Genomic DNA, 15,209 nt, shown 5'->3' on the forward strand with positions numbered 1-15,209 from the left:
CTGGCCTCTTACGCACTTTCGCGGGCCAGGGGGCGGGTCAAGGAGAGCCCCGCCTACTACCGTAGTGTGGTGTGGGCGTGTGGCTTGTGTGGCTTGTGTCCTGATGGCTAGGCAGCATAGAGAAGGCTTGTGCCTTGCAGGGGATGCTGTCTTCAGCGGTCTCCTTGATTATCCTCTTGGTCGGAAGCCCCAAGCTCGTCCGCGCCTCCTGTCCCTTGTTATCCAGCACTTTTGAATTTGTCACGCTCGAGACTAAGATGTTTAGTAGCCGCCCTCCAATTTTGTAAGCTCCAGGAAGGAGATTGCCTTTGCAAATGGACATAAAGTTGTTTGTGAAACTGGTAGCAGGTCTGTCGTTGGGCACTTCTGTCGTCAGTCACCCGCACTACAAAACAATCTGAGAAGTTTTATCCGAGATACCTACTATCCCTTCTCGTGAGTTAAGTTTCAGAATGTGCCCAGGTATAGCACTTCCGTAACCACACACAAATACTTTATATTTTTTGTTTGTTTCTCTTCGGCATAAATCCCCAGAATTTGTCCACCGCCTGACAATGTGTTTGCCAATTAAGTGGGTGTACTCATCTAAGAATCAGTTTGATATTAGCCTACAAATTACCAAATCTGGGACATGTGCCACAGTTTCCTATGTAGTTTGCTAACAAAAACTTTTCTTTTGGACTCAAGGTCTCTTGTAGCCCAGACCGGTCCTGAGCTCACTATGTAGTGGAAGCTGACGTTAAACACATGAACCTCCTGCTTCTCTCTGAATGGTGAGATTTCACAAGCACTGTAACCACCAGGAGAGACCCTTTTCTACTACTTTTGACTGAATTTAAATCTTACTCCATGTCATGGGTGTAATAGACCTTGGGATGCTGCATAATTTTGAGCCACTTAAGCTTCACCATTAGTAGCTTCTGCAGGGAGACTCCTAAGAAGTCAGTCAGTGCTGGAAAGGGACTCTATCCAGGTGGGGGTCTCACTCTACACATTTAAACTCAATTCGGCTGACAGCTGTGTGGATTCTTGTCTAGAATGCCATTCTCTATGGCTAGTGTTACTTCCAGTCCCTTCCAAAAACAGTGTGGCAAATTGTAGAGCACAGCCAGTGACCGTTAAGAGCCCTTCGTAGTCCTGAGTAACCTTTGTCTTGGGCAATGCACTATCATGTTGCTGATTTGATTTCCCTGTGTGGGAGAGTGTAGTGATATTTTAATAAATAGAGCTTGCCTGAAGATCACAGGGTAAAACAGCCACCCTGGTCAGTCTTACAGACCAGGCAGTGGTGACACACCTTTAATCCCAGTAGCCACACTACTTTACCACAGAAACCAGGCTGTAGTGGTACATGCTTTTAATTCTAGCCCTAGAGAGGAATTTAAGAAGGGACGAGCTCTCAGATACAGCCTCATTCTGAGATTCCTCGAGGCAGAATCGCAATTTAGGACTGAAGCAGAAATAAGAGCCAGTGGCTGGCTGTTTTGCTTTTCTGACTTTCAGGTTGAACCTCAATATGTCTCTGGGTTTTTATTAATTGTGTTACAGTGCAGCAAACTGATAACCAGAGCCAAGTTTAAAGAACTGCTTTATGAACTAAAATCTTACCAGCGCTTGCCTGGTATGCCAAGGCTCCAGATGGTCTTCAGTATGAAACCCACAGGACAGAACAAATGAGGTACTAAGGTCCCATCTTTGATGAATAATGTCATATTCATGTCCTGCCTCACCTAGAGGATAACCCCGGAAGACTAGCAGAGCTGTTGGGGGGACAACTACAGCAGCTGCTCATTCATCCTGATGGACTGTTTGCACTCTCGGTAGAAGTAGGATAGACCTTGAAGTAGGATAGACCTTGAAGTTTCCTTTTTACTTGAAGCATCAAATGGCGGATTAGAAAAGTGGGGATTCATATACAAGCTTTTTTAAGTACTTTTATTTTTTTAAAAGACTTTATTTATTTATTTATTTATTCTGTATACAATATTCTGTCTGTATGCCTGCAGGCCAGAAGGCGCCAGATCTCATTACAGATGTTTGTGAGCCACCATGTGGTTGCTGGGGATTGAACTCAGGTCCTCTGGAAGAACAGTCAGTGCTCTTAACCACTGAGCCATCTCTCCAGCCCCATATACAAGTTTTAATTGGAATTTCTCTACACAGTGGCTTGTGCTCATGGATAAGCCATGGGTTGCCGAAAAGAAGCCAAGTCCCATCATGAGAACCTCACAGTAAAACTATTGCTGAAGACACTGTCCATATTCACAGAACATGAGAAACCAGGTAGCGCTCCATGCACTAGAAGGTGCTCTGCACACTGCTGAAGGGCAATCATCAGTTCACCCAGCTGTAAACTCCAGTAGCTACCAGCATGGCAGACTATGCCCGTGCATGCGTGCAGCGGTAGCGTGAATGTTACGGAGGTAATCAAACACTTCCTGGTTGGACTTCTAAGACTTGCTCCAAGGAGGTGGAACCCACCAAGCTACTACGGATCTGGCCAAAAACAGTCATTTTGCTGTGTGGACATAAGCATCAAAGTGACCTCTAAATTCCTGCTAATCACAGACTCCTGCAATTCTCAGACCTCATCAGAAGTTTCTGTGTGCAATGGATGCTGGTTAACAAGAAACAGCTGTTCCCAGTGCCTCTGGAGTACTCAGCCACAGTGGGACAATCTGCATCCCCATTCCACCACCCCAGGCTCAGGGACCATCTTGTAAAACCTGGTAAAAAGACTGTTAGACCCAAGAAAGCACAAGGCTTTCTTGACATGACAGGATTGCTGCACTGAAACTCACAGCAGCTATGGCTGCCCAAGTGGGGCCTGCACAAGACCCTAGCTTTCTAAACGGGGAAAGGGGTCCTTTGGCCCAGCTCTAACTCAGGAGCTATGGGCAGTTGCTAGCTTCTCGGGGAGGAGAATCAGGTTGTTTTTTAGGTAGGCTGACTACACCGCACAAAGTGGAATCAATGGGGATTAAATTAAAATTAGAAAAAAGACATGACGTTGGGGGTAGGGGTGTTGAAGCAGATATGGGAGTTGAGGGGAAGTGTTAGGAGTAGATATAATTAAAATATATGCAACCCTCAACAATTTGTTTTTAAAACTGAAGTAGTGAGGAGATGAGAATGTTGAGCTAGGGGTCAACCTGAGCTGAGTAGTGAGAGCCTGTCCCCAAAACAAACTGTGGTAGGGGTGTGCATATGATCCTGTACCTGGTAGATCGAAGCAGGACATCCTTGGCTACATAGCAAGACTGAAGCCAGCCTGAGCCATATGAGACCCCGAAAGACAAAACCAAGTGAGTCAATGGAGGGACATCTCCAGGATTCTTGCCAACACAGGCACCAACAGGAGCACCCACTGCAGGGGCAGCAGTGCCGCTCCCTGCATCGCCCCCTCTCCCACAGCCGCCCCAACTCCCGCTCTGTTAGAATACAGTTTCTTTACACTTCCAAAGTTCTTCATGTGCACCGTGCAAGTGTTCCAAGCAGGTAGCAAGAAAGGAATAAACATATTCCACAGCCCCATCACATCTGGCTGTGGCCTCATCTACCATTACATACACCCCACCTCACGCCCAAGACCACCCGTGTGAAAGGCTCACTAAAACCTCCATAAAAAGTAGCTAGTAGTGCCTCAGTGGAGGTGACTTAGAGGTGATTAGAAATTTATGCCTCTTGGGTTGGGGTGTGGCTCAATAACAGATCACTCGCTCAACAATCTTAGGCAAGCCCTGGTTCAATCCCCAGCACCACATAAAAATAAAGGAAAGGGGTGGACAGTTATATGGCTGGGGCAGACTGTGGGGCACTGGCAGTGAGACCCGGATTTATCTCTACTGCTTTTACTGGATTTTTGGAACCCATTCTCTTTGGAGGGGTGCCTTGCAGTGCCTCAAAGCAATATGCTAAACTTTGTTGAGCCCCATGGGAAGCCTTACCCTGAAGAGGGGATGGGGTGCGGGATGGGGGCAGAAGGTGGAGGGAATGGAAGGAGGGAAGGGAGCGGGAGGAGGCGAGGGAGCAGGAACTGGGATTGGTATATAAAATGAAAAAAAGATAGTTTTTAAAAAATAAATTAAAAAAATAAAGGGAAAATATGCGTAACTGCTCAGCAAAGTCTGAAAGAAAGATCCAGGGCGTGTGTAAGATATGCTGTCGCACTGAAGACATTTCAGCACCGTAGAGGAGAGCATTCTGGGATTGGGAGATTAAAAATTAGTCATATTGAAAAGCAAGCCGAGATGTGAATGAAAACTAACGTATGTGGAACTGAAGGGTTTTAATGTGTGTTCATCTGTGTGGGGTGCACATGTCCGCACGCTGTGGAGGCCACTGCCGATGCTGGATGCCATCTAGGACTTAGCCCCTTTCTGAAAGTGGGAAATACATAAAAGAACCCATACCCAAATTACAGTCTTATTGCTTTCAAACTCTTCACAGAAAATAGTGTATACTTTAAAAGATCCAGAAATAGTTCAAATTAAACATTTTTCTGTATTCCAATAATTGCTTTGAGTTGCTAAAATCATAATCCAGTTAATGAGTTCTCTCTTCCCATTAATTTCATGAGGTTCTAAACCGTTAAGAATTCCGGCTAGATTTACCACAGACCCTGTGCGTTAGGGAAACCGCGTGTGGAAGGCCTCAGAGATCTTCTCTCCCATTACAGGTATGGCCTTAAATATCCAAGATTTCACAAATATTTGAGGTTTCTCTTTTGCTATTTTCTTACCCTAAAAAATACAAATCCCAGTAAAGTGGCCCTGACCTCTTAGGAATATTTCTATTAATTGCTATATTTCAAATTTCTGAAGTATCTGTGAATTCATAATGAATTTCCCACAAATATTTTTTTTTTTACAGAGTAAAGTTCGACATTTATTAGATAGGTTATGGAGGGGAAGAAAAAAGGGGAGGGGAAGACAGAGAAAGAAAAAGAGGGAGAGAGGGAGAGAGGCTGCCTCTCCAAGAGAGGGGACAGGAAGCCCACAAATATTTTTAATATTTCTGAATATTCTAAAAATTCGTGTTTAATTTTCTTTTTTTGTTCTTGTTTTGTTTTGTTTTTCGAGACAGGGTTTCCTCTGTGTTAGTCCTTAATCATTATTATGACGTTTTTGGATGAGGCAGGGTTCTTACAGTAGATTAACTTTTTAGGTTAAGAGTAGGAAGATGTCCAGAAATATATTTCTCTAATTTTTTCTTTCATACTGATTCCCCAAATTTATCTATATCTTACTTACCCACCACTATTGTTTTCCTCATGTGAGAAATCTCTTTATGAAATCTGAATATTTCTTATGAAGAAAGCTGCCATATTACTCTACTTTTGCCTGGTTACAAAAACAGTGGGTAAGACACCCAGGAAGTAATCTGTTGAAAAAATGTTGGATTGGGGGGGGAAAAAGTGGTTATACTGAAAAATCACAATATTTCTCTAAAGAGACAAATTTCCAGGATACCAGTTGATTTTGGAATACAAATTGTATCCAGACCATTGGCCTCTTAATAAATCAAAACCTAGACTACTGATACACAGACTTTATTGAGATTTGTCACATACAATAGAGCATCCAAGTAGCAATCAACAATGGCAGCACGTCATTTTGTAACGACTGACACTTGTGGCTTTTCAAATTTGGTCTGCAGAAACTTTATCAATTCAATCTAGTCATGCTTTTGAAAATGCTTTAGGTCACTCCAAGCTTGGCAATTAACATTTGGCATGGACAATGATAAAATCACAATAGATAAATACCAGACAGACCTCGTAGCCATAAACATAGACAGCAGAAGGAAATGGTAGTGAGTCAGTAGTTAACCACAGTTACGGGAGGAGCTCAGAGACATTTGGAAGCCTTGATCACAAGCCCCACGATCTCTCCAAGCAGGGGCCGTATCTACAGTACACTCTACATCACTAACGCACTGAGAACACGTACATGATGAGCTCATTTGTATTAATGCCTTACATCCTTTGGAGTCAACAATACCTTAGTATAAAAATATTTAAGTTGTACTTCTCATAGAACTTTCTATGCTTCCTAATGGGTGCTAAATGGATTTAATGGAGGCAGCAAGTTCCCCTGCGGTGATCGATTTTAGCATTTTTACAGCTATCTAGACCTAAAGACGTTTTAGACAAGTGTGGTCACATTTCAACTTATAGTAATATATGCTTGACTCACAATGATATTTTGTCAGTTTACCTGAAATTAAATTTTAATCTTATAAAAAATGTGTAAGAGTGGCATAATAAATAAGCAGTATGTTGAAATGGTAGCTGCTAATGACCAAGGACATGGGGGGACCCCACACTCACGCTACTGGCAGACTGAGTTTCTGCATGGTTTTAACTTACAGAACTACTCAAGTACACACACACCTGTTTGCTTTAGTCTGGTGTGCTCAGAAACCCAAGATATGGTCCACATACAAAAACTGTTTATCCAAGAAAAAAAGAATTGTAGCTGGTGGTTTCTCCTTTAAAAGTAACAAAATAATTCCGAAACTTTTAACTACCAGAATTTAGAAGAACCATTTTAGTTAGAAATCAAGTATAACAGACTCAAAAAGGAAAAATGACTCGTATAGAAAAGGATCAAAAAGAATCCCAGATGTGGAGTGATTCCGTAAAGCCGAAGCTGAGGTGGCCCGCAGCTTCCTGTCACCCCGGCGTGCCTCGGGGACTACCAGAGGCTCTGGCTGCGGTCTCCTACAAAGGGTGTTTCCCTGGTGTGGAGGCGAGGGTGCTCCCACTTCGTTTAATTCGCAAACTATTTGGTCAAAGAAATAAGTAAAGCTAAATGAAAGCACATCTGGTCGAAATCTGTGGCCATGAACGCTGACGAGATGTGCTTGATGTCCCTTGCAGCACCTGGCAGTGGGCAGCAGGATATGTTCCGGAACTCAGGGCATGGCCTCCGTCTGCGCTGGAGGGGGCTCGGTGGCCTCCGCACTAGTAGCGTTCGCGGTGGAATTCAGGACCTCTCCAAAATCACCTCCGGCAGGCTTGGCTCCCCCTACTTTAGACTTTAAAAGTGGGGAAAAGAAAGACATCATGAAGCAAAATTAATCACCTCTGCAGAAAGAAACTCTAACCTGACTTTCAGTAGCAAACTGGGCCTCTCAAGACTATGTCTGTGTGGATCTACATGCTGCTGTAACGCTCGGGGTAGCTTAACCGTGAGACACAACAAACGGAAGATAAAAGTATCTTTCCTGGTGCACTGTAGGGTTCTCAGCCCTTTCCTACATAAGTCTGCCTACAGACTCAGCATCATCTGGGGGCTTGTCAGACAAGGAGTGTCAGACGCGGGACCCTGAGTTACTTCTTGTACACTAGAAATTTGTGACGCCCTACTCCGACCTCCTAGGCCTGAAACTGTCAATCAGTATCGGTTTGAATGCTACATATGCCTGATTTTTTTTTTCAAAACGCCTAGATGGGTGTGGTGGCTCATGCCTATAATATCAACACTCAGGAGGCTAAGGCAGGAGGACTGCCGTAAGTTTGGTCTCTAGCCTGGGCTCTACTGTAAGTTCCTGTGACGCACTGTCTCAGGACCAAAACCACACCTGTTATTAGTATGTCACTTCATGCTTCTCAGTGCTCTCTGCCTGTTACATGTAATGACTGAACAACACGAGAGCTACATGAGGAAACCAGCAGTGACCAAGAATGCATGCTCAGTGGATTCAACTTGAACTTCCGGTTTCCCCAGTCTTAACTCATTGGGCAAGTCTGAGAACTGGAATCTAACTGAAAGTTTTCTGCCATCCAAGCTTTGACTTAGATAAATATGCATAACTTATATGCATTACTAAATTCACTAAAATGTCTTTAACTATAAAAATTGTTACAACTTCTGGCAATTTAGCACAAGTAAAGGAACTCCCCAGAGTAGGCCCCTCTTCCATTCATCTTTCCTCTTCAGAAGAGCCAATGAAACCCTCCAAGAAAATAATTTTTATATTGTTTCGCTTCACTGCTTGCTCCATAAAATTCTAAGTAAAAGTGATTAAAATATTATGTAACTTACTATTAAATTTAAAGATGTAAAAAGAAAATGTTCAACAGCAGCACCTCCATAGCTGACTGGCCCAGCACGTGAGGTGTGCGAAGCCAGCCTGCGGTGCACAGCATACCACCTACTCCAGCACATGAGCTGTGCGCGAGCCAGCCTTTGGTGCACAGCATACCGCTTACTCCAGCACATGAGCTGTGCGCGAGCCAGCCTGCGGTGCACAGCATACCACCTACTCCAGCACATGAGCTGTGTGCGAGCCAGCCTGTGGTACACAGCGTACCGCTCACTCCTGTCTCCCTTCTGTGCTTTGTCCCATTAGACCCCCTGAATCTTTCACTGTCCTCCTTACCGAGATCGCAACTCCTGCCTCTCAGCTGCTCTTCCTCCAGGTCTGCATGGTACCCTCAGCTGACCTGTCATAGCCACCCACATACCTAAAACTACAGGAAACTGAACCCATCCAAAACTGCAGTGCACAGACATGCTGATACAAAGCTTAAATGACTGTAAGTATAATTTGGCAAAATTATCCCAAGCATATGACTACAAATTTCTTTAGCAATAACTATTCAATATACTTTTTATGTGTTTATCTGTGCTGGACAGTTGTGTCAACTTGATACAAGCTATAGTCACACAGCAGGAGGGAATCTCAATTAAGAAAATGTCTCCGCGAGACCAGGTTATAGGCAAGCCCATATAGAATCTTCTTAATTAGTAGGTGATGGGGAAGGACCCAGTTCATTGTGAGTGTGGTCACCCCTGGGCTGTTGGTCTTGGGTTCTATAAGGCGGCAGGCTGAGCAAATCATGGGGAGCAAGCTATGTTTAAGTTCCTTTTCTTCCCAACTTGCTTTTGGTCATGGTGTTTCATCACTAAGACATCATGTTTCATCATCCGAGTGATGCTAAGTTGGATATGACAAATGAACTATACTGGCTGGAATCTATAGCAACAATAATTAATATAGCAAGTGACTAGGCAGTTCTTTCTCATCTTTGGGATCAAATGCACATGAGCTGCTGATTTCTGATTAGCTATTTCAAATACTAAGAAGACAGATGTGAGGGAGAGGCAGGGAGAGTACAACAGTCTTGAGAACTGAGTCACTGCAAACCATGACTATTCACAATGCAGCCTCTTTTCAGATGTGTGACGTGGCACCGAGATGAAGAAAGCCAGTCTCATGTACCAGTCTAGAAACACGAGTGTGATGTATGTTTGTATTCATCCAGTGCACACCATGGAACAAGCCAAGGACTATCACAGCCCCTAAGCAATAATACTGAACAAAATGAAGGATCCCTGCAATCATGGGTTCACAAGCATGAAGCTGTAAGACTGTATACAATGAGATTCTACAGAGAAGGGGTCCAAGCTAAAATCCAGATCACTGCAGTGTCTTATCTTTCAGTAAGCAAATTCTGCCTTTTCATGTAAGAAACTTTTTTTCTTTTTGTTTGTTTTCTTTTTGTTGTTGTTATATTTTGTTTTTGTTTCACTATCTAACAGTCTTGGCTGTGCTGGAACTAGTACTGTAGACCAGGCTAGGCCTTGAATTCAGAAGTGTGTTCTGAGTAAGATACCCGGCTATGTAAGATACTTTTAAGAATAAGTGATTCTTCTGGTGTTCTGAATGACTAAAATAAATGAGTTCTTTTTAACTTATGTTCTTGAATAAGGTCTCTCTGTAGCCAAGGATGGTCTTGAACTCACAGCCCTCCTTTTCTATCTCTCAAGTGCTGAAATTCCAGGTGTGTACCATTTATATAAATGAAACTGCCAGGCAAGCTCACTTATTTAAAATAATAAGATGTCAGCTCCAAACTATATCCAGTGCAGTGAAGAGGGCTGGATAAAGGGCCGCCACCCAGGCTGCACACAAACGCTGGAACAGAGCATCAGGAGTTTCACTAGGCACACATGGGACCATTTGTGACTCAAAGAGTTCATAGAATCATTTGTCATGGTTTGTTTGTTTCCTGTTTTGGTGCTTTTGTGACAGGGTATGTAGCAAAGGCTAGCATCAAACTCTAGGCAATGCTCTTGCCTCAGCCTCCAAGTGCAGAGATTAAATGCATGAGCCACTATGCCCAATCCTCAGGGTTGATGACTTCACCATAATTTTGGAAATAACACAATTTATAAAGCTACTGATTATGGAAGAATGTGTACCTCTTTATGGGAGACCAAAGGAGACAGATATGAACAAGATACACTTTATAAATGTGTGAAATTGCTAAACAATAGGAAAATACCCTTAAATAGAAAAGATAGTGACTAATTTTTCATATTTTAATATCTATTATCAATATTAAAATACTATATTTATATTAAGTCTAGTATTGTGTGATTTTTAGATGAAAACAGCACAAATTCTTGTTCAATTATAAGAATATTTGAAATAAAACAAATGTCTGAAAAATTGCAGTTTTATGTTACCAAAAAAAAAAATCACAAGAAAAAGAAAAAACCCTACAAAACCATGCAGTATGCATTAGTGATGCGCAGGGTAGAATTCTTAAAGTTCTCTAGAGCTTTATGGGAATGATGGGAGGTGGCAACAGTGTCATGAAGACAACGCACCCCTGTACTTACCTTTAAGTTTTCAACCTTTTCTTCAAATGACTTGAAAGTTGGGGAGTTTCTATGAAGATAGAAAAAAATAAAATTACAACCACTGTGAAAAAAGCAAAAGTCTCTGAAGGATCAGAAACGACTGCTTTTCTCTTTGCTGAGATTCATAATTAGCAAGAGTGGGTATTTATCTGCATATATGTGAACAGGTATCGACACATACACTTCCTGTGTGAACCAGCTTCTGGGCTAATACTTCTACATTGCTTTTAAGGTCATGAAGACAGTCACTCTAAGATATAAGTGATACTGTCATATAAACAGAAAAGGAAGAAGGTAGACAATACCAGCTCTGTCACCTTCCTAAAGACTCACCAGAACCAAGAAAATGCCACTGTGAGATCCCCTGAACTAAGCAGGATACTTTAGAACTCTGATTCAGTGCCTCATCCTGTGGGCTAAGGATTCCCATAAGAGCACACAACACACTACACCATCGAGACAAGCTGAGATTCCATTACAGGGACCCTAATTCCATAAGAATTGTGTCAGACAGAGAAGGGACCCAAAGAAAGCAGAGAGCTCAGAAAAGTATCTCTCCTCTACACATTAGGCTTTTGTCTCTCACCTATGGGTTCCTACATAGAACCTTAAATCCCACCCTGTTACAACGTTAGAAGGGCACAGAGGGGACCAAAGCCAGTGGTTGTTACATGTGACACCCCACCTCCCCAACCCCAGGTCAACTGTACTAGCAGCTCTCAAGCACACGCTAGGAAAATGAACGCCCAGTCCCACACCTACTCTAGATTCAGAGACTCTAGGGCTGGTTCCAGCGTGCAACATTGTAGCTACCCCTTCAGGTGCTTCCTGTACAGACTAAAGTACAAGCCAGGGATATCTACTGTTCAGGAGCCTCTGCTCCCCAGGCAGACTAAATTATGGCTGATTACCAGTGCCTGCTGATGAAAGCTGGCTCCAAAGGTCACTCTGGGATGAGCAAAGCAGAGTGTGAGGCTGGAAGCTATGGCGGGGGCAGGGGGGGGGGGGGGCGGTTGAACCAAAGCTCACAGAGAAGGAACAAAATAACCCTGAACCACTAAGACAGCTTCAGTCTACACTGGCATGTGCTTTCCAATTCAACTGGTTTCAAATAGACATTTTATAAAATAAAATTGAAACAGTAATTCTTTAAAAAATTCACATTTTGGCTCTTATGAATCTATCCCAACATTGTAAGAAAAGCAACTGCAGGTTGTAACAGTGTTAATGCCCAGCTTGTTAGACAGAATTCTATTTCCCTAGTCAGTGGTTTGAGCATCCATACATGGGGCAGGAAGCATCTTGTAAGGACATACGTTACCTCATAGCAGGCATGCTAATCGAATGCTGAATGGAGCGTATACTGAGAGGCAGCATTAAAGGAAGACAGAAACAAGTTAGTATGCAGTGATCCAGCACAGAAGCTGCCCCACTTTCTGATTAGCGGAGCTTCTGGTAGCTCATTCTTTAGGCACTGTGAACAATCGTCTACTTTTTGAGGTGAGAGGGCGACATCAAAGCTATGCCAAAAGAATTTACTTCCATTCATAAGTCAATGTCAACCAAATCATTATCAGCGCTAATAGGCAAGTATGTCCTCTCCTGGCGCTGTGAAAACTATCAAGTGCGTTTACCCGGATCTAGAAGGTTCAAGGCTCAGAAGCCAAATTGTAACCCAAGGAACAGCAGAAAACTAAGAATGGCACGTGGATCTTCAGGAGTCCCGATTCAGGGTTCACCACCTCCCCTCAAAAATGAAGTGTACGCACGCACACACACACACACACACACACACACACAACCCTGAAGGGCCACAGTGGCCATCTTTCTCCAGGTATCTGTTTCAGCGCTGAAACAGGCCAGTTTCTAAATCTATCACCTATTTGGTAACTAAGCAATCACAAATTCCAAAGCACTGCTTAGCAGCAGCAGCATCAATTCTTCACTAAGAAAGGCTTACACTTGGTCTCAAGACTTCCCCGAAGATCGTTCAAGTACCATTCAGCTCTCTGTATTCTGGGGTTCAACATCTACCCCTTAACAGTACAGTCTACTGATTGGCAAAGCTTTTGAGCCTGCTCTGAGCTACTGTCCCTAGACACTAGCTCAAGAAAATATCTTCATTCTTGGGCTCCTAAAAAAAATTAACAAAAAAAAAACTTTGCTCTTGTTCAAACTGTTAAGTAATCTTTCCTTTTGGTAAAGTGAACAGTTCAAATATTAATCCTTAATGACATTCAAAAGAGTTTGTGAGTTTAAGACTAAGACTGTTGTTACATATGTTATGTGCTATCAAGTCTAGCTTGACATATACTATCTAATTATATACAGCATGATCTGGATGTACAGAATGCATACTCTGGAACAGAGAGAATTGGGACACCATTGTGCCATCTGTCACACAGGAAGTTCTCCACCCAACAGAGGGGGCATGTGCTATGACTGCATCCTGGGCATGAACTAACCTGGAAAAAGTTACCAGTTCTTCTACTTGATATTTTCAAGTACACTATTCCCCTAATTATAGGGCACAGATTAATGAAAACAATTGTAAATTATTTACAATGTAACTTGAATCATCCCATGGATTTCCTTGGGCCCTTCTAAAGAACGAGCCAGGAAGAGCCAACACCCATGAAACACGTTTGACCCCAACTCCTGTGACACATTGGGGAGCACCCTCAACACTTCTAACCTCCTGCCAATCTGCAAACTGTCACTGAGTGGGGTGTGGAACTCCACAACAGACAGATCCTCAAATCCGACAGGACGCGGATCTCTGAGCTAGAAACCACACCAACTTAAAGGCTGTGGTGGAATTGCCAGATCATGAAAGAGCCGTTAGAACTCAGAGGAAGCCTGTTTGCCAAGAAAAGAGAAAGGGAAGCGTGGACAGGGTTAGGAGGGAGAGAGGGTCTGGTCGGTCATGCAGGTACACCTGGGTAGGAGGGGGCACACTTTCGTATCACCTAGTTGGCAAGTGCTACCTCAATTTCCAAAGCTTTTTGCTTTTCGAGGAGTTGGGCTGGTTTGAGTGGGATGGGGCTGGGCTTACCTCTCCCCACTCCTTGGTTTACAACACTGTTGTTATATTTGTGCAAAGCTTTTCCCTTTGCACTAAGCTAACACATGCCATTTTCTGTCCCTCCCCGAAGCACTCTCCACCAGAACACCCACTTCAGGAGAAGCTACTAAACTCTGGCCACGGAAGGTGAGTAGTGGCCAAGTATGATAAATTGATTGTGTGTGGGATTCAGACACAGTTTAACAATATTAACAAAATGAGGTAATAGTGGGTAAAGTTTGAGTTTTTTAAAGTCCCAGACAAATCTAGCTACTGTTCCTACAGTCACATAAGAAGTTTTATTTCCCCTAGCAGCCAGGTGGCTGGGTTTTCTCACCAGCACACAAGCTAATACATATTAAATATGCCTCAGACAATATCTATAGGAAAAGACAAGGACCTGTTTATAATAAGGCTTATTTTGTGGAAAAAAATCACTGGGCTAAATCTGAATACTTTTCTGTAGCTATATTTCAAAATTCAAAAACAAAACAAAAACCTCTTAAAACAGAGAATGAGATCAATTGCCAGAGATGGCTTCAAAGGCAAGGTCTCTGCTCCTGAGAGCCATCTTAGTGGGAAGGACAAGGCGTATTTGTGAGTCCAACCCCACCCGTTGGCTAATCCCCTCTGCATTCGCATCCAGATGGCATTGCACTCAGGGCAGCTGTTCTTTCATCCCTGGCTACTCTACACCAAGTTACTCAAAGCTTCCTCAACTGAAACTATCATTTCCTATTTCATCCAAAGTTGAACTCAATACAGAACCTTCTACAGCAAAAAGCCAGAATCACTGCTTAACAGCCAAGCTGTGGGGACCCGTCCCATCTACAAGGCAAGATCTGTTGTAACCCTCGAAGCAGGGCACAAAGTAAGGCGTCTCCGAACATAACGACACAGCACAGGGCGGCTGGTTCTCAATGCGTCCTTGTCCATCTCAGGGTCACTCTGACTTTGCAAAGCCCATTCTTTTAAAGAGCCAAACTATTCGGGCTGGAGAGATGGCTCAGTGGTTAAGAGCTGGGCTGCTCTTCCAGATGACGCAGGTTCAAACGTCAGCACCCACATGGCAGCTCACGTGGGACTCCAACTCCAGGAGATCTGTCACCGTCAGACCAATGCACATAAAATAAAGTATTTTCTTTTAAAGCTAAATTACTTAGTTTTTTCCTAGTCTGATACTGTTGCTTGGTCTTTCCATCTCTACAAATCAGGATGAACAGAGAAAGAAGGGCTATGCAGAGAGCAGCAATGGCTAATGCGTGGGTGCCGGCCGCATTGCAGGCATGGCTGCAAAAGCAATCTCACGTGGCTCCCAGAGCAATACCCAGGGATCAGGAGTCACTCTCAAACGCAGTGCTCTTAGCAGAGAGTCAGCTCCAGGTCCAGGACGCTGGATTCGAATCCTAACCATCAGCCACTTACATTGGCTTTGTAGCCTTCAGGTCATTTACTGTCCCTCTAGCTCAATGTTCTCCCAACTATAA

At 43.4% G+C, this 15,209-nt stretch overlaps 1 protein-coding gene across 6 annotated transcripts in view; it reads right to left on the minus strand.

Annotated features, from left to right (window-relative positions):
• Window positions 1-5,535: 5,535 nt before the first annotated feature.
• Window positions 5,536-15,209, minus strand: part of LOC121458306 (tumor protein D52) — a 94,643-nt gene continuing 84,969 nt past the window's right edge. For 5 of the 6 annotated variants that reach the window (XM_041667501.1, XM_041667502.1, XM_041667498.1 and 2 more), the window contains 3 exons: window positions 11,980-12,021; window positions 10,638-10,686; window positions 5,536-7,041 (listed from right to left, as the gene is read on the minus strand). In XM_041667501.1, coding sequence (XP_041523435.1) covers window positions 6,919-7,041; window positions 10,638-10,686; window positions 11,980-12,021 — 214 coding nt within the window. In that variant the 3' untranslated portion in view covers window positions 5,536-6,918. The remainder of the gene's footprint in view (window positions 7,042-10,637; window positions 10,687-11,979; window positions 12,022-15,209) is intronic. The other variant, XM_041667499.1, reaches the window with a different exon arrangement.

The sequence above is a fragment of the Microtus oregoni genome, unplaced genomic scaffold, assembly GCF_018167655.1.
Source record: "Microtus oregoni isolate MIOR12 unplaced genomic scaffold, Mior012 000017F_ref0000208, whole genome shotgun sequence".
NCBI lineage: Eukaryota > Metazoa > Chordata > Mammalia > Rodentia > Cricetidae > Microtus > Microtus oregoni.